The following is a 20,062-nucleotide window of genomic DNA, read 5'->3' as shown; positions in this document are numbered from 1 at the left end:
CCGTGCGCTATCCCGCTGGCCCCGCCCATTCAGCTAGGACGCCTCCCTTTCACGCTTACCGGTCTGATTCTGTATCCGAGTGACGTCAGTTCCGTCGGCATCCCTCGATTCGGTTCCGGCGCCAGACTCCTGGCTCCTGTCACCCCGGCAACCAGAGAAAGGAGAGGGGAGGACCGGGAGGACAACGAGGTACAGTCACCTCGCACAGGGTCGGGCGCATGTGCGCACCCTATGTGTTCCTCCATATTGCTTCCACTGTGCACTCCCTGCTCTCGGGGTATGGGGGCCGCTACTTCCCTGTGCGGTGCCCGGGATAGCACTGAGTAACATTAGGGCTGCATGGTGCAATCTACATACCTGTGTAACGTGTGGGCTTTGTGGTGCCTGGGGTATCCCTGTGTAATGTGGGGGCTGTGTGGGGCTCGGGGTATCCCTGTGTAATGTGGGGCTGCATGGTGTATGGAATACCCCTGTGTAATTTGGGGCTGCACGGGGCCCGGAATACTCCTGTGCAACGCGATGCCTGGGGTATCCCTGTGCAACGCGGGGCCTTGCAGTGCCTGGGGTACCCCATGTACAATGTGGGGGCTGTGCGGTGCCTGTGGTACCCCATGTACAATGTGGGGGCTGTGCGGTGCCTGTGGTACCCCATGTGCAATGTGGGGGCTGTGCGGTGCCTGTGGTACCCCATGTGCAATGTGGGGGCTGTGCAGTGCCCGGGGTACCCCATGTGCAATGTGGGGGCTGTGCGGTGCCCAGGTTATCCCTGCGAGGGGCTGTGCTGAACATCAGGACCGCTTCATGCATGTGTACCATGTAGTAGTAGTAGTACGTTTTATTTATAAGGCGCCGCAAAGTGTCCGCAGCGCCGTACATAGCAAACAAAAAACAAACTCCAAGGTACAGGGTGTGTTGATAAAATACAGCATAAATAGGGTATAGCTGGTAGAACTAAAATCAGCATCAGTTCTGAAGTAGGTGTTGAAATTGTCGAGGGAGACTGAAGATGAAGTAGAGGAAGGGAAGTACCGGGCAGGAGCGCGGGTGAGGTAAAGAGGTAGGGTGAGTACGTGAGGAAGGAGGACCCTACTCATAAAAGGTAACATACTAAAAGGAGGTGGGTGGACGAACGAAAAAACAATAGGATAAGTAGGAATGGATGGCAATAGATGGAGGGGTAGGGTAGGCAGGATAGGAGGAGCAAAAGAGGTTAGGAGGAGGGATAGGCCAGTTGGAAGAAGTGGGTTTTGAGGGAGCGCTTGAAGGAGGTAAGGGAATCAGAAAGCCTGATGGGTGGCGGGAGGTTGTCCCAGTGCAGGGGGGTAGCGCGATAGAAGTCTTGGACACAGAAGTGGGAGGAGGTGATTAGGTGAGAGGGTGGTCGTCGGCGGAGCGAAGTGGACGGGAAAGAATGTGGATAGAGATCAGTGAAGAGAGGTAAGGAGGGGTGGAGGAGGAGAGAACCTTGTAGGTGGTGGCGAGTTTAAAGAGAACCCGGAAAGGAATGGGGAGCCAGTGAAGAGATAGACAAAGGGGGGAAGCGGAGGTGGAGCGGCGGGAGAGGAAGATGAGCCTAGCAGCAGCGTTAAGAATGGATTGGAGAGGGGCGAGGCGGGCGAGAGGTAGCCCAGAGAGAAGGATGTTGTAGTAGTCAAGGCGGGAGATGACAAGAGAGTGAATGAGAATTTTGGTCGCGTCAGTGGAGAGGTATGGTCTGATGTGCGAGATGTTGCGGAGGTGAAAGCGGCAAGACTGTGAGAGAGCACGAATGTGGGGGGTGAAAGAATGGGAGGAGTCAATGATGACACAGAGGCAGCGTGTTTGGTTGGTGGAGGTGATCTCGGTTTCACCAATGCTGATGGAGATAGTTAGCGAAGAGGGGGTGTTCGGGGGATGGAAGATTAGAAGTTCAGTTTTAGCCGTGTTTAGTTTCAGGAAGCGTTGGGTCATCCAGGCTTAGATGACCGTGAGGCATTCGGAGTGAAGGGGATAGGTCGGGGGAGGAGAGATAGATTAGGGTATTATCAGCATAAAGGTGGTAATGGAAGCCATAGGTAGTGTTCCTTCTAGGAACCAAATGAGGCAGGGCGCTGCCCGGGCCGCCGCGTCGCTACAGGGGGCGTGCCCGGGCCGCCGCGTCGCTACAGGGGGCGTGCCCGGGCCACCGCGTCGCTACAGGGGGCGTGCCCGGGCCGCCGCGTCGCTACAGGGGGCGTGCCCGGGCCGCCGCGTCGCTACAGGGGGCGTGCCCGGGCCGCCGCGTCGCTACAGGGGGCGTGCCCGGGCCGCCGCGTCGCCACAGGGGGCGTGCGCGGGCCGCCGCGTCGCCACAGGGGGCGTGCGCGGGCCGCCGCGTCGCCACAGGGGGCGTGCCCGGGCCGCCGCGTCGCCACAGGGGGCGTGCCCGGGCCGCCGCGTCGCCACAGGGGGCATCGCTGAAGGGGGCCTGCCCGGCCATGACTACGTCACTGAGCTGCCGGGACGTAGCCATGGCCGGGCAAGCCCCCTTCAGCGATGCGACGGCCCGGGCACTCCGGCGGGACAGACTGCAGGCTGATTTAGCGGGGCGCTGCTAGAGGGGCAGGGCGCATTTTGCCCTTTAAAAATCGGGCAGGGCGCTAAAACAGCCTAGCGGGAACACTACATAGGAGCTGATGAGGGTGCCCAGAGAGGTGGTGTAGAGGGAGAAGAGGAGAGGGGCAAGGACTGACCCTTGGGGAATACCGACTGGCTGCGGAGTAGTAGGAGAGGAGGAGCATACATCAGTATGTAACATTGGGGCTGGTGGCCCAGGTTATGGCTATGTGACATGGGGGGTACAGGCTGCTGTGATGGGCAAGAATTAGATATACAGGCACACACAGTATTAGTGGTGCTCATTTCTTTCATTCCCGCTGCTTTCTGGAAGAGACCTGCACACCCAAATGACAAATTGTGTTAATGAAGTTGACCTAATTATACTCCTGCGCATCCCCTAGGCAGCCTGGATCTCTATGGGTGTTCCCAACACCCGTTGGTGGATATAAAGAGGATGAATAGAGAAGACCCATGACGCACTGAGTTGGACTCCACAAAAGTAATTTATTGTTTAAAAAAGATGAATTTAAACCAAATAGAATAAAAACAGGGTTAGGAGGCAGGATACTCCCTTACCCAGTGGCGATGATGGAGCCTGGGATGGTATTGCAGAGTGTTCCCAGGAAAGAACACACATACCCTTGCAAGCCTCCAAAAGTTTCACTGGGCAGGGTCCTGATGGATGCAATCTATATCAACGCGTTTCGAGTCTCCAGGGCTCTTTTACAAGGCTGCTGATTGCATGTAGGTTCCTCATATGTATGGCGAAAAAGGTCTGTAGCCACTGATAGTGGGGGAATATTTTTCTATACACACCGGAAATTGATAGATTCCGGTTTCCTGGGAGGTCCTTAGCTTTTGCTGCCCTTTTCCCACCATAAATATGAGGAACCTACATGCAATCAGCAGCCTTGAAAAAGAGTCCTGGAGACTCGAAACGCGTTGGGCTAGATGGCGTCCATCAGGACCCAGCCTAGTGAAACTTTTGGAGCCTTGCAGGGTGTTTGTTTATTCCTGGGAACACTCTACAATACCATCCCAGGCTCCATCATCGCCACTTGTTTGTTTATTTTAAATTCATGTTTTTTAAACAATAAATTACTTTTGTGGAGTCCAGCCCAGTGCGCCAAGGGTCTTCTCTGTTCATCCTCTCCAAATTACAAATGCCCCTTTCACACTTGAGTCCTGTTGGAGAAAGTGCGCTATATAAATTAAACTTACACTGCCAGCAATGTACCAGGTTGTTGTGCATGAACGCGCCGCAACCCGGGATATTGTGGTTTGTGAAAACATCCAGTTAAAATAACTCTGGTCCAGTTACCCATTATTCCAACTGGGGTAGCAACCATGGTTGAAACAGAGTGGTGGTCGCGGTGTAATGTGAACCAGTAAGCTGAACTCATTCACAACAATGCAATGGCCTGCTCTTCATGCAGTCGCTCGGCATGTGTCTGTGGTTGATAAATCTACAGTGTTTACATAGAGAGACAATAGGTCTACCCAAAAAGGTCGACATGATCAAAATACCAACATGAAAAGGTAGACCCTTTTCATGTTAAACTTATGACACTTTGGGTCTATTGCAAGTCGAACTTTTGGGGTGGTCTTCTTGACGGTCTATCTAGACCAGGCCTGGGCAACCTGTGGCTCTCCAGTTGGTGTGAGACTACACATCCCTGCATGCTATGCCACCGTTTTAGCATTCCCTATTTGCAAAATAGGAGCAATGCATGCTGGGACTTGATTTTTCAGAACAGCTGGAGAGCTACCGGTAGGCCAGGCTTGATCTAGACACACTGTCTAATAATCCACACCCAGCTGCGGAGACCTCCTAAACCTGGCAAGGCAGAAAGGGGTCACAACTGAGTTGCATTCTGGTTGAACCAGTGTTCAAGATGTTTTTTTTTCATGGAGGAGGACGCCAATATGGAATAGATAACAAAATTCCTTTTGTGCCAGAAAAGGGTGTAGAGTCCAACTGACGCGTTTCGCTGAGTGTCCGCTTTTTCAACGTGATACTGCTGTCTGGTTGTATGGGGTTTATATACCCTTACTAAATTGGTTACTACCCACAATTAATCAGGCTATCCCAGTAATTAACAAATCTACTTTAAAAACCAAATTCATAAACCGTATAGTGTAAGCCGAAGACAAACCTAAGATGATTGTTTTTACACTTTGTTGAAAACAAGTAAAATTAAAGAAGATATAACTTACTGAAGTTCATTATTTCGGAGTAGCGGTATTTCCGCTATACTTCCGGGGTCCGCAGTGCCAAATGACACATTTCCGGCTTTTGGATCGCAGCTAGCTGCTGAGTCCCGGAACACACATAGTTTCCAGCGGCCGCAGCTAACAATGGTACATAATGACAAATGGGGGGTCATGGTAACAATGTACAGCGGCTGTGATTATTGATCTCAAATTTCTAGTTTAGATTATGGCTAATGTGGTTTTAATAGTAATCGATCTTTAGAAAGTAATTTATAATAATACAATATGATAAACGGCCAGTGGACATTGCTTTCCACACATCGATTTCACAAAAAATTTAAATTTTCCATATTTGTTAGACAGTTGGGCTATATTAGTATCATAAACATTTAGATCAGGCATGTCCAACGTTGGCCCTCCAGATGTTTTGAAACTACACATCCCAGCATGCTTTGCAATAGTTTTAGCATTCTCTAATGGCAAAGCATGCTGGGATGTGTAGTTTCACAACATCTGGAGGGCCAACGTTGGACATGCCTGATTTAGATGATGGATATAGAGATACAAATATATCATAATGGAGATTATTAATCCTAAATTAGTCAAGATCAAACCCCCCCCCCCCTTTTTATTTTTATTCTTTTTGTATTTAAATGTTATACAATGAAATAAAATAACCAACATGAATGATAAATAGGTTGAACAATGAATTTTACTTGAGAAAAAAGGAGAATATATCTGGATGATATTATTTAATTTTACCGCTTCGTTTAAGGTAGATAGAATTCATTTTGAACATCCACATGGTTTCTTGTCTGCACAATTTACGAAAACCTATCTCCACCTCATTTTGTATGGGGGACATGCTCTAAGCTGATAACACTGAGTTCTTCAGGGTCACTCTCAGCGAAACGCATCGGTGGGACTCTACACCCTTTTCTGGCACAAAAGGAACTTTGTTATCTACTACATATTGGCGTCCTCCTCCATAAAAATCCATCTGCTGGCAACCAGCAAAACCTATACAGCTCATCCTGCCAAAGGACACCACCTATTGCAGGGCTGGGCAACACCGGCCCTCCAGATGTTAGTGAACTACACATCCCAGGATGCTTTGCATTAGTTTCAGCATGGCCACATAGCAAAACTAATGCAAAGCATCCTGGGATGTGTAGTTCACTAACATCTGGAGGGCCGGAGTTGCCCAGCCCTGACCTATTGGGAAGCTCCACAAGGTTCTTGAAATTTCTCCAGCGGCTTTGTCTACAATACTTGCATCGGCACAAAAGAGTGAGGAACAAGGTGCCAAGCCCGGAAATAATCCCTTATCCAAAGTGGTGAGACTTTATATTTGCCAAAAATCAACAGCCATAACCTGTTTATTTAAAAGGAGGACTATCCATCCAAAACTAACCCGGCTACTGACCAGAAAAGGGCATTAATTAACTTTTTAAAATTTGTATTTTTAATTACATATTTATTGTTTTAATCTTTGGTTGGCCACTTGCTTCACAATGGAATGATCCCATCGCCATGATCGTGCATCTAATACGCTCCCGTGGCTCCTAGAAATTTATTTGAGTGGCGGTATCGCAGCGTGGCAATTCTGCGCCATGGGTGAATTTGGCGCGACAAACAAGCACAAAATGTAGTGATCCGGAAACTATACGCGCAGCTACATCTGTACCAGATTTTTTCAAAACAAACCCTTTTATTAATCAGTTTAATGGTACGTGTACCGTTGGCTGTGGAAGTCTTTTTCTCTAGCTCAGAGTTTCCCAAACTCTGACATTGCAGTACAAGTTTTCAGGATATCCATGAAAACCGTTGAGTTAGGCGGTTATTCTGGTTGTGAATTTGAAGCCTTGCGACTCCATCAAAACTGAACTCCTCCCCCCCTTCGTGGCGCAGGTTTGCCCACACTGGCTGCGGATGGATGTTTACCATAAACATCCATTAGAAGGCTGGAGGAAACTACCCCATCTTTGGATGGTGGCCGACCATCGAATGATGGCGAAGTTGGAGAGTCGAATGACTCTCAGGTCAATTAGATATGCGTGCACTCTCGGGAGGAAGTGGGCAGACAGCGGACACCAGGCAGGTTGCCTGAGAATGCCCATGAAACGCTGGGCGGTACCATGGGGAAATTGCCCAATTGCACTGCAATCCTGGGTGCGTGTGCCCAGTAAACGCCCTGTTCGCTGTGGACACACATACCCTGCACCTGCACATGCGCAGAAATACGTCTGCGCAGACACAAAACATCGCTCCCCCTTGCGAATGCATGTGGAGGGAAGGGACCCGAATAAGGACCTCAGCCAGTATGATTTTTACATCTGAAGTACAGATAGACTGTAATGGGCTTTGGGCAACTCTCCTCTACCTTCCTGACACCCTTCAAAAACAATACATGAATCTTCTTGAGATGTGAAAGGCACAGAGGACAAATGTTATTTTATGTCAGGAGTTCTCCTGCCATGTTTATATGCTTATTCATATTTATAACGGTGGCTTCCTGTGGATAGAGTTTGGGGAACCTTTGGCCCTCCAGCTGTTGTTGAACTATGCATCCCAGCATGCCCTAAAACAGGTTTAGCATGGCTAAATAGCAAAAATGTAGCAGTGTATGCTGGTATGTGTAGTTCGGCAACAGATAGAGGGCCAAAGGTTCGCCATCCCTGATCTAAAAAAATGCAAACAGTATACCTTCCAACATAACCCTCTGCAGGAGTTATAGTACGCTCTATTCCTAGACCTACCTTCCCTAATTAATGATTAACATCACCTGGTTTGTAACACCTTTCTTATGCTGGCCACACATCAGACCAACTTTCCTCCAACTAGTTGCTTGGGTGGTATAAAAATATGGTACTGGGAGCAAAGGACAATCAGAAATGTGCTCACAAACCCAGGAAAATGGGAAAGCCGTTCATCTGCTGGTTATACCAGCAGATGAGCGGCTTTCAGGACGGCTTTGCATAGCGCTACGCTATGCAACGCCGTCCCATCCCCCCTCCGTCGGTGCCGGGCAGGGGGTAAACCGCTCAGTGTATATGGCCCAGCTGTGAGCGCTGCTGCGCGCTCCCGCATCATCGCCGGGAAAGCCGTTCATCTGCTGGTTATACCAGCAGATGAGCGGCTTTCAGGACGGCTTTGCATAGCGCTACACTATGCAATGCCGTCCCGTCCCCCCTCCGTCGATGCCGGGCAAGGGGTAAACGGCTCAGTGTGTATGCACTGAGCGGCTTTCCCCGCAGTGATGAACGCTATCATTGCTGCCCATACATAGTTGCCCAGGGTGTATGGACCTTTATTGTTTAAATCAAACAGGTTCAACTACCGTACCGTGTCTGAGCGGCAGTTTTTGTTCTTTTCCGGATTTGCAATTTTTGATTCCGGAAGTAAATATTACATTTGCTCCCATCCAGTACCATTTTGGATGGAAATCATAAACCAGGAACAGAACATTGTCCCTCCTGCAATGGGTCATGTTGGGAGGTATGAAACAGTTAATATTTTCCGGGTCTCAATTGAAATTATTAGCCCCACATGTGCATCTTTTAAAATGTGTGAGTAATGAGTGCACCTGCTAGGTAACCTGGAAACCAGCCAACTGTTTGGGGTCCCTATGGCCATGTTTGAGAATCGCTGCACCTTTGAATAGTTTATAAGGTAGGAAATCCCAGCATGCAGCTAGCCAGTGCTTCTATAATATTACTGCTGGTGCTTCTGTAGATCATTTTAATTGATGTTTCGGCAAAATCGCCGTTTCGTTGGCTGCTTGAAAATTCCACTACAGTTGGCTTACTGAAGTCTAGATTTTGGTTTTCCACCCCACATGTTGTATTAGAATTGTAAATCCAGTAATCTATTAAAAGCACGTATATTCTGCTATGTTTACAATTGTTCCGTCCGAGAGGATTTAAATTGCTCTGAATTTTTCCTGTACATTTCCGTCTAGCCATGGACGAACCGGAGGTGGCAGAGCTGGAGAATATGGTGGTGGAGGAGCTGGGTATATCGATGAAAGAACTGCGCGAGTTTATAGACAAAGAGGTGGAGAAGATCGAGTATGTGAAGCAGCGGAAGGCTGAATTACTGGAGCTGGAGCACTTGGTGAAGCAGAAAGAGGAGGAGGCGGCCCACGTGGACAGCTTGTGTGCTAACGCATCAAAGTAGGTGTTCTGTGGGGACACGGCCGACAGACATTAGATCCACACATGAAATTGGTCGGCACAAGTATCGGCGACATTGTGAACGTCGACAATCAAAAGGTCGACCATGAGTTTTTTTAAAAACAGGCGTTATTTCATACCCTACCATCCACTGTTGTGAGGAGGGAGAATAGAATAGTGTGCCGAAATGGAGAAAAGGTTATCAGTACTATTACTGGATTATAAGGGGAAGGGGGTATTTATATTTAAACCAAATCGGAGGAGTGTTCTGAAACCGGCAGTTGGTTAGAAAGTAGGAATACTCACAGTACCAGTGTCCACCTACAGATAATTCTGGAATCGGAGTACCATAGAAGACTGTAGCATGCTGTTCTGCTAGACTCTGGGCCATGATGGATTCTGGGTCTTTACAGACACTGGGGCAGATGTATTAAGCCTTAACAAGAGACAAATGCAAGGGTGATAAGGAGAGATAAACATCCAGCCAATCACCTGCTAACTGCCATGTTACAGGCTGTGTTTGAAAAAAGTCAGTAAGGAGCTGATTGGCTGGACGTTTTTCTCTCTTTGTAACCCTTGCATTTATCTCTTGTTAAGGCTTAATACATCTGCCCCACTGAGAATTACATTTGTACTTCAGGGCTCTTGACGGCTGTGAGATGTTGGTGAAGTCGTTGTATAGTGAGATCGGAATCACATACAAGGAAAGCAGCTCTGAGGATGAGGGTTCTGCTAAGCCTATGGAAGTCATTGAGATACCAGATGAGGATGATGACGATGTCATCAGTGTGGGGTCAGGTAAGTCGTGTTGGCACACCATAAATGACTGCATTAAATGCTGGATGCTATGAAGTGGTTATGTTGTCTGTTTCCTAATATGCCTGTATGTCGCCCATGGAAACAGTTCTGTGCTAGGAGCGGTTTCTCTCACCCCTTTCCCTCTAGTATTTTTAATTTAATTATTTAAAGGGCGTCAGTTGTCACAGGGCTGTCAGATGTTTTGGCCAGGCAAGGTAGTGAAAGGCCACATCCCATCACGCTCAGAGCAGACCTGTTCATTTTACACATGCATGTGCTTTTAATAATGGTGCAGATTCCAAATCCTTTAACACCGGTGTCTCCCTTCATGACCTTATGGGTTTATCTGCAAGCAACTATATGGCCTATTATTAAAATGGCAATACTTCTACGAGCAAGACACATCTAGTAAAAGCATTCCCCTGTTTACAACCCGACACTTAGCAAATAAGCCCCATATTTATTTAGTCAGTACAACGGTCATCTCCAGACTTTAACTCTGCTCTCATTAATGTAGCTGTGGAAGTCATGGTCCTTAGAGGTTAGGGTTATGCTGATATGTGGTTCAGACTATGGGCGGGATGTATTCAAATACATGGTCGTCCATCGCACTGATGTTGATCACATATGCGATTTCACAGTGCGGTGACGGAGGCCTCCACGATACCTGTAATGTGGTGTTTGGGGGGTCTCCGTCACATTCCCAGGGCTCTATCTGGCCAGGAGGTAGAATCCCTTTGCCCCTCATTGCTTCCTCCACCCTGAAGCCGGAAGGACCTCCGGCTGTGTTTTGTAGGCGGAGGAGGAGATATGGCCGTTTGTGCGGTCAGTGTGGGCGGGTAGCGTTAAGAATCCCATAGGCTTCTATTGGGTATTGCTATCCAAGGATGGCGAAAAAGCAGTGGCAGGGTCTTATTACATTTTAAAATGCAATAAAACTCCCCAAAATGGGGGGTTTATCTCATTTTTCCCTTTAGTATATCTCACCCTATGGGCCTAATTCAGACATGATCGCAGGGCAAATTTGGTACATGTAGATTTGGGTTCGGGGTGTGCAAACAGAAATCAGTGTAAAAATAAAGCAGCCAGTATTTACCCCTCACAGAAACAAAATAATCCCCCCCACATATAACACTCTCTGTACGTGTTACATCTGCCCCACCTGCATTGCAGCTTGGTTTTGAGAACAAGTTTGTTCTGCGATCATATCTGAATTAGGCCTTATGCTCAGTGCTGGAAAGGCCTGTTCTGGTCAACTGCTTCAACAGTATATACAAGATCTACATCTGCTAGTGGGAGATGAAGGGATTCCCAACCTTTTGTGGACTGGTTACTGCTTTATCTACAAGACAGACTGGAAGGGGATATAACCCTCCGCGCTCTGCAGGCTCAGGGCTCGGAACACTGTATGTTCTGTCAGAGAATATGGCCTCTTACATACAGTTTTAAACAAGAAACCAAAACAAGTATAACCAAGCGCAGGGCACTAGTGATGGTCCCAGCTTCCGTTTATAAGGGATACTCAGCCCTCAGAAACACAAAAAAAACATACACACCAAGTAAACGGCGCTAATGGACCACACTATTTAGTATTCAAAAAATGTACAAATTTATTAAAAATACATAATACAATTTAAACAATACCACCGGCCGGTAGAGCTACCAAAAACTGTGCACAGTAATTTCTGACCATAAAAATGATAAAATAAAAGAAAAAAAGAGGGATAAGACTTCTTTCTTTAGGCTGCAGCATGTAGAAAAATATCAATGTTCCATTTTTATTAATCTGGGATTGCCGATTTATGCTAAGGCATATAATGGTTTTTGAGGCTAGATGGCTTTATTTCTCTCCTATTATATCCACTTTAAACAGTCCCAGAAATCTTAAGAAACACTTTGGTGAACTTTGTTATTAGATATATTTAGCAAGCGTGTTAGTCATTCACACATGCAGGCTTATTAGCCTTTAGAATTGCTCCAAACTGTAAGTGCTCAGCCAATCAAGCAAAGCAGCGTTTTCTTGAAGAAAAAATAAATGATACTTATGCCTCCAAGCGAGTGCTTTCAAGCGAGTCCAGCGCTTCAATACCCACTATGGGGTGGGAGTTCTCTGACCTGAAGCGGGTCCCCAGCTGTTGGTCTTCCCTATAGTACAGCTCCTTTCTGGGACTCACAGCTCCGTCAGTTCTCCCCGGCTCACGTGGTAGTACTTGTTTGCGGAAGTCAAAGTGACGTTGGATGACGCGTTTCCCCGCCTGTTCCTAGTCAGCGGCTTCCGATGAAGCCGCTGACTAGGAACAGGCGGGGAAACGCGTCATCCAACGTCACTTTGACTTCCGCAAACAAGTACTACCACGTGAGCCGGGGAGAACTGACGGAGCTGTGAGTCCCAGAAAGGAGCTGTACTATAGGGAAGACCAACAGCTGGGGACCCGCTTCAGGTCAGAGAACTCCCACCCCATAGTGGGTATTGAAGCGCTGGACTCGCTTGAAAGCACTCGCTTGGAGGCATAAGTATCATTTATTTTTTCTTCAAGAAAACGCTGCTTTGCTTGATTGGCTGAGCACTTACAGTTTGGAGCAATTCTAAAGGCTAATAAGCCTGCATGTGTGAATGACTAACACGCTTGCTAAATATATCTAATAACAAAGTTCACCAAAGTGTTTCTTAAGATTTCTGGGACTGTTTAAAGTGGATATAATAGGAGAGAAATAAAGCCATCTAGCCTCAAAAACCATTATATGCCTTAGCATAAATCGGCAATCCCAGATTAATAAAAATGGAACATTGATATTTTTCTACATGCTGCAGCCTAAAGAAAGAAGTCTTATCCCTCTTTTTTTCTTTTATTTTATCATTTTTATGGTCAGAAATTACTGTGCACAGTTTTTGGTAGCTCTACCGGCCGGTGGTATTGTTTAAATTGTATTATGTATTTTTAATAAATTTGTACATTTTTTGAATACTAAATAGTGTGGTCCATTAGCGCCGTTTACTTGGTGTGTATGTCTTACATACAGTGCATCTTACAGGGTGTGATGAATGCGCAGCCTCCTTGACATACAAAGCATTCAGTGCTTTGTAGGCAAAATTAAAGATGGAAAATGACTATTACGTTAAAGATAAAGTGAAATGCTTTGGTGTGTTGAGGTAAAAATAATGGAAAAGCTATGTAAGCTATGAAATTGAAGGACCCCATCACTCGCTAAACCAGGGAATGGGTGTATAAGCGGTCCTCCAGGTGCACTAGGACTACACATCCCAGCATGCCGTGCAACAGTTTTATCATAGCCAAATAGCAAATCTGTAGCAGGGCATGCTGGGATGTCTTGTTCGGTACTCTTTACTTAGAACGGCGCCCACGATTTTGATCGTGGGCATCGTTAGTAAAAAATCTCGGGCATTGAATGCACTAAAAAATCGGGTGCGATGCGACCGACGAGATGCCCGAGATTTCCCATAGGGAACAATGTTAAATGTCTCAATTGACCCAATTTTCCTGTTCAATGCCTCAATTGACCCGATTTTTCCATAGGAAACAATGTTAAATGGGCCACAGAGGCCAAATAGGCACCCTGAAGTGTATAATGGCCACCCGAATTGTTAACGCCACCCCACGATCAACGTCAACCCGAAGCGTGGCGAGCGCAGCGGTACGCGTCCTACGACCTTTTCATACCCCCACTATCCACGTCGGCGTGGAGTTGAGAATAGAAAGTGTGGCGAGCCCGAAGCGTGGCGAGCGGACGCGGACAGCTGTGAAGCCCGCGAGGGGACGCGGATACCTGTGAAGGTATCCGCGGGGCTCGCTGCGCTCGCCACGCTTCGGGCTCGGTGGCTCGCTGCACTCGCCACACTTTCTATTCTCAACTCCACGCCGACGTGGATAGTGGGGGTATGAAAAGGTCGTAGGACGCGTACCGCCGCCCCTCGCGGGCTCGCTGCGCTCGCCACGCTTCGGGTTGACGTTGATCGTGGGGTGGCGTTAACAATTCGGGTGGCTTTTATACACTTCAGGGTGCCTATTTGGCCTCTGTGGCCCATTTAACATTGTTTCCTATGGAAAAATTGGGTCAATTGAGGCATTGAACAGGAAAATCGGGTCAATTGAGACATTTAACATTGTTCCCTATGGGAAATCTCGGGCATCTCGTCGGTCGCATCGCACCCGATTTTTTAGTGCATTCAATGCCCGAGATGGCCATGATGGGCGCCCTTCTAAGTAAAGAGTACCTCTTGTTCTACTACAACTTGAAGACCAATTATTACCCACCCCTGCTGGTGGAGATTAGTCGCTGGTGACACGCTGTCAAGGAACCTCAATAGTAGCAATGATACTTAAGTCATGGATTGGCCTGTTTGTCTCAACATTGTCAGTGGGTGATGTTTGCTTCTCACAGACTGTCGGCATTCTAGGATTATCAGAAACCTCATATACTGTAAATGTGAAAGGACACATCAATAAATGTTTTTCTCTGATTGTTTTCAGGTGATGTTGTTATAAAAACTCCAAAAGAAAAACATCTCGTGAGTATCCCATTGAATCCTCCTCAAGTTTAGGGCGCAGGCAATGTATGACTGCCTGTCAGGCATGCATCACCTGATAAAGAGTAGCTGTGTCTGCTTAGCAGGCCTTGGACTTGGGCCGTCCTCTTCTTACAGCAGGGACAACACTAATACTGCTGCTGGCTCCAGGCTGTGGTTGAGAACTTTCCTGCTCTAGCGGACATCGTCAGGGGGGGGGTGGTGGTTTCGCTCCCCCACTTTGGTGGACGAAATTTTAATAGTTGACGATATGCCTTCCTGCTTCACCTTGTTAACGAGGCGAAGCAGGAAGTGTGTCGCGACGTTATAATCTGCCACAACGTGTCCATTGTATTGGAGAAATGCGGCAGGTTGGACAAAGGCTACAAGTCAGTAAGTTGTTCTAATGACCATAAGGAACAAGTTGTGCGTTCCACAAGCTTACACGGTATAGCTATAGGGAGGGAAGCAGCTGTGGAATAATGCTGGATGAACGCGCTGCAATTATGCGGATGATCTGCCTGAATGTTCAGATAATTGCAGCGTGTATGCGTGTCACTGTGTATGCCTGAGATGGGTGTGGATCACAGGGTAAAATGTAATCCCGTCAAGGCCGACATGGGGGAAAAAAAGTTGACATTAAGTTTTCATGGGGTTTTTTGGTGTCAGTTTGTACGATTCAGCATGTGGACTCCCAATTACTGTACCGCGCCCCCTCACATAGCTCGCCCTGCTTCAGGAAAGTTACTAACTCCACTGCTGCGGCACTTGGCACAGGCTACCGGTTCCAATAGTGGTCCATGTGGATAGTAGAGCAGTGTATAGTGTTGACCTTTCATCCAGATTCTGTCTTCGACCTCTGTGTAAAATGTCTGTCTGACGGGCACCGTATCTGCTTGTGCATAAGGAACTGCGTGTTATTGTTTCCCCATAGATCCACTGCTAAGTGATTTGATGAATGGTGGAATGAGCTAGATGCTGTTGTAGTGTTTTGCATGTGCTTAGCATATTGGCTGGAGATAGGAAAGTTGTACTAGAACGTCTTCCTGTGTGACTGATGTACCCCTGGCTGCTTCCTGACCACTGCCTGTGGTAATGTGGCCATCAGCGTTTTCTCCTCTCTCTGTCGGGATCCCGACTGTCGGACCCCTGTACCACACCCACAGTAAGGGACAATTGGGAAATATGTGACCAAAATGAGGTCTCCCGCACTGCAGGTGAGGCGCTGATTACTATGCAGCTGGCCCATTACAGACTCCAATTCCTCACCAGATGAAAAGCCTATTAGCTGATCCCTGCATGTGCTAAGGGTTTTCATTTGAGCGTCCGACCTCTAGGAATTGACAAAAGGGTGCAACCAGAAACTGTGGAGCAGTACAATGTGTGTGTACAAATGATTTCCTCTTACATTGTTGTACATAATAGAGGACTCTCCGTATGTAACATTGAGGTTAACCCCATGTAGACCCCTAACATTTGATGGCATAATTTTATAGTAAGGGACAGTGGGCGTAATTCAAGTGTGAAACAGTCTCAAATATTGCTTTGGGCGACCAAAGTGCTGACTTATCACACATTGCAGCTGGCCACCCGAGGAGGCTGCGTGCTGGAATGCCTCCTCCCAGTAGCTTTCTGTGCCTGAACGGAGCGATTACTTCTCTGTCAAGCGCCATCTAGTGGCAGGTGTGGGGAATTAATTACATTTCAACAGGAGAAACAGATTTGGTTATTTTGCACCACAATTCAGGCTTGTTCAGAAGGGGCCGTATATGTGCAGACGTCTTTGGACAGGTAGGGGAGCCACATCAGGGGAACACCCAGCATTTTATAGGCGTCCCCATGAAAACGCTGTGCGTTCGTCTGGGAACGCGGGCGGGTCGATGCCTTCTGGTCCAGACAGCTGACGTCACGGGATGTTAGTGCCTGCCCCCTTTTCGGTGGAGGAAATCAGTCCGTTCAGACTGACTTTTATTTCCGAAGGAGAGCAAAATCATTTGATGGTCGGCTAGCGTCTAATGAACTCTCTACCCTTCGGCCGCATAGGAGTATATGCAGCTTAGCAAACAAGTCTGAATCATGCCATTTAGATTATTTCTGTAGGTATTCGGGTAACCTTGAACACCCCGAATACAGCGGGGATGAACCTAAAATCCACAAGGTACCCCAGAAAATCTGGTCTTGCGCGGGAATAAAACCCATTGATTCTGCAGTTGAAATGGAATCAGTGGGTTTCCCGAGTCCTGATTTTTCTAGCGATTGCCATGGGGGAACAAGATGGATTTATTTTCCAGTAGCCCTAAATGCCCCTTTTGATCAAATGTTAATTATTTTTCTTTCTAAATTGTTAAGTTGAAAGATGCAATGGCGGCCATGAAGAAGTGCAAACAAGACGTGCAGATTGTTGTGGATGCCATCAATAAGAAGTCAGGTATGTTCTGCAGTTATATCTACTCACAGGCCATGCTTCATGTCCCTGTACTATGTTCTACCGCTGCTTGGTTTACAGCGTTGTTGCTCATTTTGTGGCATTCTGGTTGTTTTGGTTTCTAAATATCTCTATGGCAACTCAACTGCTCTCCGCTAGAAATCTGCCCATGTATAGGGAATAAGGAACACTGTAGGTTACCGTATTTGGTTTCTGTATTCCAGACGGACTGCAGACGCAGTTTGCCTCCGGCCCAGCATCTCCCACAAGCTCTGTGGCTGGATCCAACCAGGCTGGCACAGCCAATGACATGAACAAAGATGGAGACCTAGTTGTGGGCATGCGTATCCTTGGAAAGAAGAGAACCAAGACTTGGCACAAAGGGGCTCTGATTGCCATCCAACTGGTTGGTAAGTTTGTGTTGGCCTCATGTGTGTAGGCCCCTTAAGAGAGGGGTTTTTTTCTTTTCTTTTGTGCAACTCTTGTCTATTGTAAGCAAACTAATGTAGTTAATGATGTCGGAGACACCGGTTCTAACACAGTTAATGTTTGGCTCGTATGCAAAATATCCATTGCATAAGCCTGCATATGCCTCATCCGGAATTGTCGCGGCCAAATTGCACGAATTGCGCTATGAATATATTTATTTTTCCCTGCGAGCCACATTTTCAGGTTAGGGAACAGAAAGAAGTCACAGGGAGCCAAGTCGGGAGAGTAAGGTGGATGCGGCAACAATGTCATAGCGCAGGTCATGCAATTTGGCCGCAACAATTCAGGATGAGATAGCTGGTGCATTGTCGTGGTAGGAAAAAAAAAACTACAGTATCCTATGAATCAATCTGACATTTGGTATGGCGTTGTTTGGAAGATGGTAGTACACGATAGTAATACCAACTTTCCTCAGCAACGCCACCTGTCTTCAAACACAGGTACTTACTGATCCACCCTTGTATATATGTCTAGTGTCTGTGTCACCGAAACACTGGCATCTGTTGGTAACAAGTGAAACTACATCTTTCTCTTACAGAATTTCACAGAAGCATTTGCTTTGAGCGGGCTAACTAGTGTTATATTGTGCCATCATCTTGTACAATCAGAACTTGTCCTGATTAATAATATCGTATGGAACAGAATGGAGGCTAGAGCTTACCTGCTAAAGGGATACTTATTTATGTACTAACCTGGGTCTCTGATTTTGCCATAATGGAGATGTTCTGGCGGTGGCAATGAAATCTCCTACTTCTGCTTTAATGCAGGATGATCCTTAAAGTGTTGAATAGATTTCCTGACTAAGCTCTGCTACATACCTCTGCCATTACATTTATCTGGTTACATGCTTTGACCGGTCTATTCTTCCTCCAGGGACAGGTAAAAAGTACAAAGTGCGGTTTGACAACAAAGGAAAAAGCCTGCTGTCCGGGAACCACATTGCCTACGACGACCAACCGGCACCCGAGAAGCTGTTTGTAGGGAGCAGGGTGGTGGCCAAGTACAAAGATGGGAACCAGATCTGGCTTTATGCTGGAATTGTGGCGGAACCTCCCAGCAACAAGAATAAAATGAGGTGACGACCTGGCTTTTTTTCACACCTCGCAGCTGCTGCGCACATGGCGTACGTCTCTGAATCATTACACAAATCTGATTTGCACATGGCTGCCCGGCTGCTCATTTCTGCATTAGTCCCTGGGCATGTGCTGGGATCTGTACATAGTCAATATGTTGATTACTATTTCTTAGGTTCCTGATATTCTTTGATGACGGCTACGCTTCATATGTCACCCAATCAGAACTGTACCCTGTCTGCAGACCACGTGAGTGTTAATGTAGTCTCCTGCTCTGTGTTCTATTTTTCATGTGATTTATTTAGAGCTGAACAATGCTGTTCAGCACGCAATGGTCCAATCTAGACTGGAGGAGCCAATCCTGTATGTTTTGGAGTCCCAAATATACCTAGGATTACAATCAGATGCCTGACGTGACCGAGCCACCAGGTCCTGTGTAACAGAAATTACAAAAACAATATTATAGAATCTGATTGGTTCCTATGGGCAACATCACCTATTTTCATTTTTAGAAGCTTTAGTAGGCTTACGCCTAATGCTACCCATACACTTATGAGATATTGAGTGCAATCGTTACATTTCGACCACATCTCTTCGATGAATCGAATGACTGTATGCATATTTTAGGATGTGCGTGCCTGCCGTCGGGTCAATAGATAGTATGTGCTGCACATAATACCTGTTGAATTGCAGGAGCGATCGCATGTGTCATTAACCACATGTGATAGCTCAAATGCAATCCACGGGTGGGGGGGCGGAGGGAACGCTTTCAGCGGTGTTGGGTTTGGGGAGAGGGGTGCCGGAGGGAGTGCTGTGAAGGAACACTATAGTGTTCATTCTAGCACCCGCCAGCTTTGGAAACCCATGCAGTTCCTCTTCCCTGCCTGGGATGTCGCTGTCTGCTGTAGTGCTTCTAGCACAGTGTGGTCTGTATATCAGCACTGATATGCAAACCAGATCTGTGCTAGAAATACCACAGCAGACAGTGACACCCCAGGCAGGGAACAGGAACTGCATGGGTTTCCAAAGCTGGCGGGTGCTAGAATAAACACTACACTAGAGGGCAGCTGTCGGGTCAGCAATGGCCGCAGAATTGTTTAAAACACTGGACAGCCCTCTGATTGGCTGAGCTCTCTGAGGGCCGCCCAGTGTGTTAAAAAAAAAATTCAAATTCTGCCACTGTGCTGACCCCTGCCACCCACTAGCCATACTTCATAGTGCTACGATACTCCGCCGCCCTCTTCCAGCACCCGATGTGCCATTGCAAGATGGCATGTGACATTGGATGCTGAAAGGGGGCACTTTTTGCACCATAAGATGCGATCGAATGCCATGGACATTGCACTTCGATGTTGCATCGAATCCAAACGCATGAGTGTTTGGGTAGCATTAGTAGCAATGCGTGAGCAGGGGGTCATGCAATAATAAGGCCCAACGCACAGGACTTGGGGCTGTTTGGCGTGACACTAGCATTGTAATATGACAACACGTCTGTATTTTCTTGGTTTCATTTGCATTATCCAGACCTCTCAAGTGCTCCATGCTGCCCATAGAATAATGGAATCCCATGATGCAGTCACTGATAAGCTGAGAGCATGCTGTATGGTGATGACATCACTGTGCAGCGGGCTCCCAGCCAATCCAATACAGGGAGGAGCCTCATCACAGTACTCCAGCTCTTCTGGACTGTACTGGTGGATCCGCTTCCCAAGGTCAACATATAGCTGCATTGGGAAGGGGGGATGGCAAAGGGGCAGGTGGCACCGTAGAAGGAGAAAGAGGACTT

The 20,062-nt window shown here is 47.3% G+C and overlaps 1 protein-coding gene across 2 annotated transcripts in view; it reads left to right on the top strand.

Moving 5' to 3' along the window:
* LOC146050348 (histone-lysine N-methyltransferase SETDB1-like) overlaps positions 1 to 20,062 on the top strand; it is a 38,108-nt gene continuing 18,046 nt past the window's right edge. Inside the window, exons 1-8 of one of the 2 annotated variants that reach the window (XM_083167302.1) lie at positions 1 to 189; positions 8,753 to 8,966; positions 9,607 to 9,764; positions 14,255 to 14,292; positions 16,639 to 16,717; positions 16,939 to 17,124; positions 18,077 to 18,278; positions 18,452 to 18,525. In XM_083167302.1, coding sequence (XP_083023428.1) covers positions 8,755 to 8,966; positions 9,607 to 9,764; positions 14,255 to 14,292; positions 16,639 to 16,717; positions 16,939 to 17,124; positions 18,077 to 18,278; positions 18,452 to 18,525 — 949 coding nt within the window. In that variant the 5' untranslated portion in view covers positions 1 to 189; positions 8,753 to 8,754. The remainder of the gene's footprint in view (positions 190 to 8,752; positions 8,967 to 9,606; positions 9,765 to 14,254; positions 14,293 to 16,638; positions 16,718 to 16,938; positions 17,125 to 18,076; positions 18,279 to 18,451; positions 18,526 to 20,062) is intronic. The other variant, XM_083167301.1, reaches the window with a different exon arrangement.

Source organism: Crinia signifera, chromosome 12 (assembly GCF_055691185.1).
Source record: "Crinia signifera chromosome 12, ASM5569118v1, whole genome shotgun sequence".
In the NCBI taxonomy this organism is placed as follows: Eukaryota; Metazoa; Chordata; class Amphibia; order Anura; family Myobatrachidae; genus Crinia; species Crinia signifera.
The sequence above is the reverse complement of the archived record's forward strand: the minus strand, read 5'-3'. Positions and strand labels throughout refer to the sequence as shown.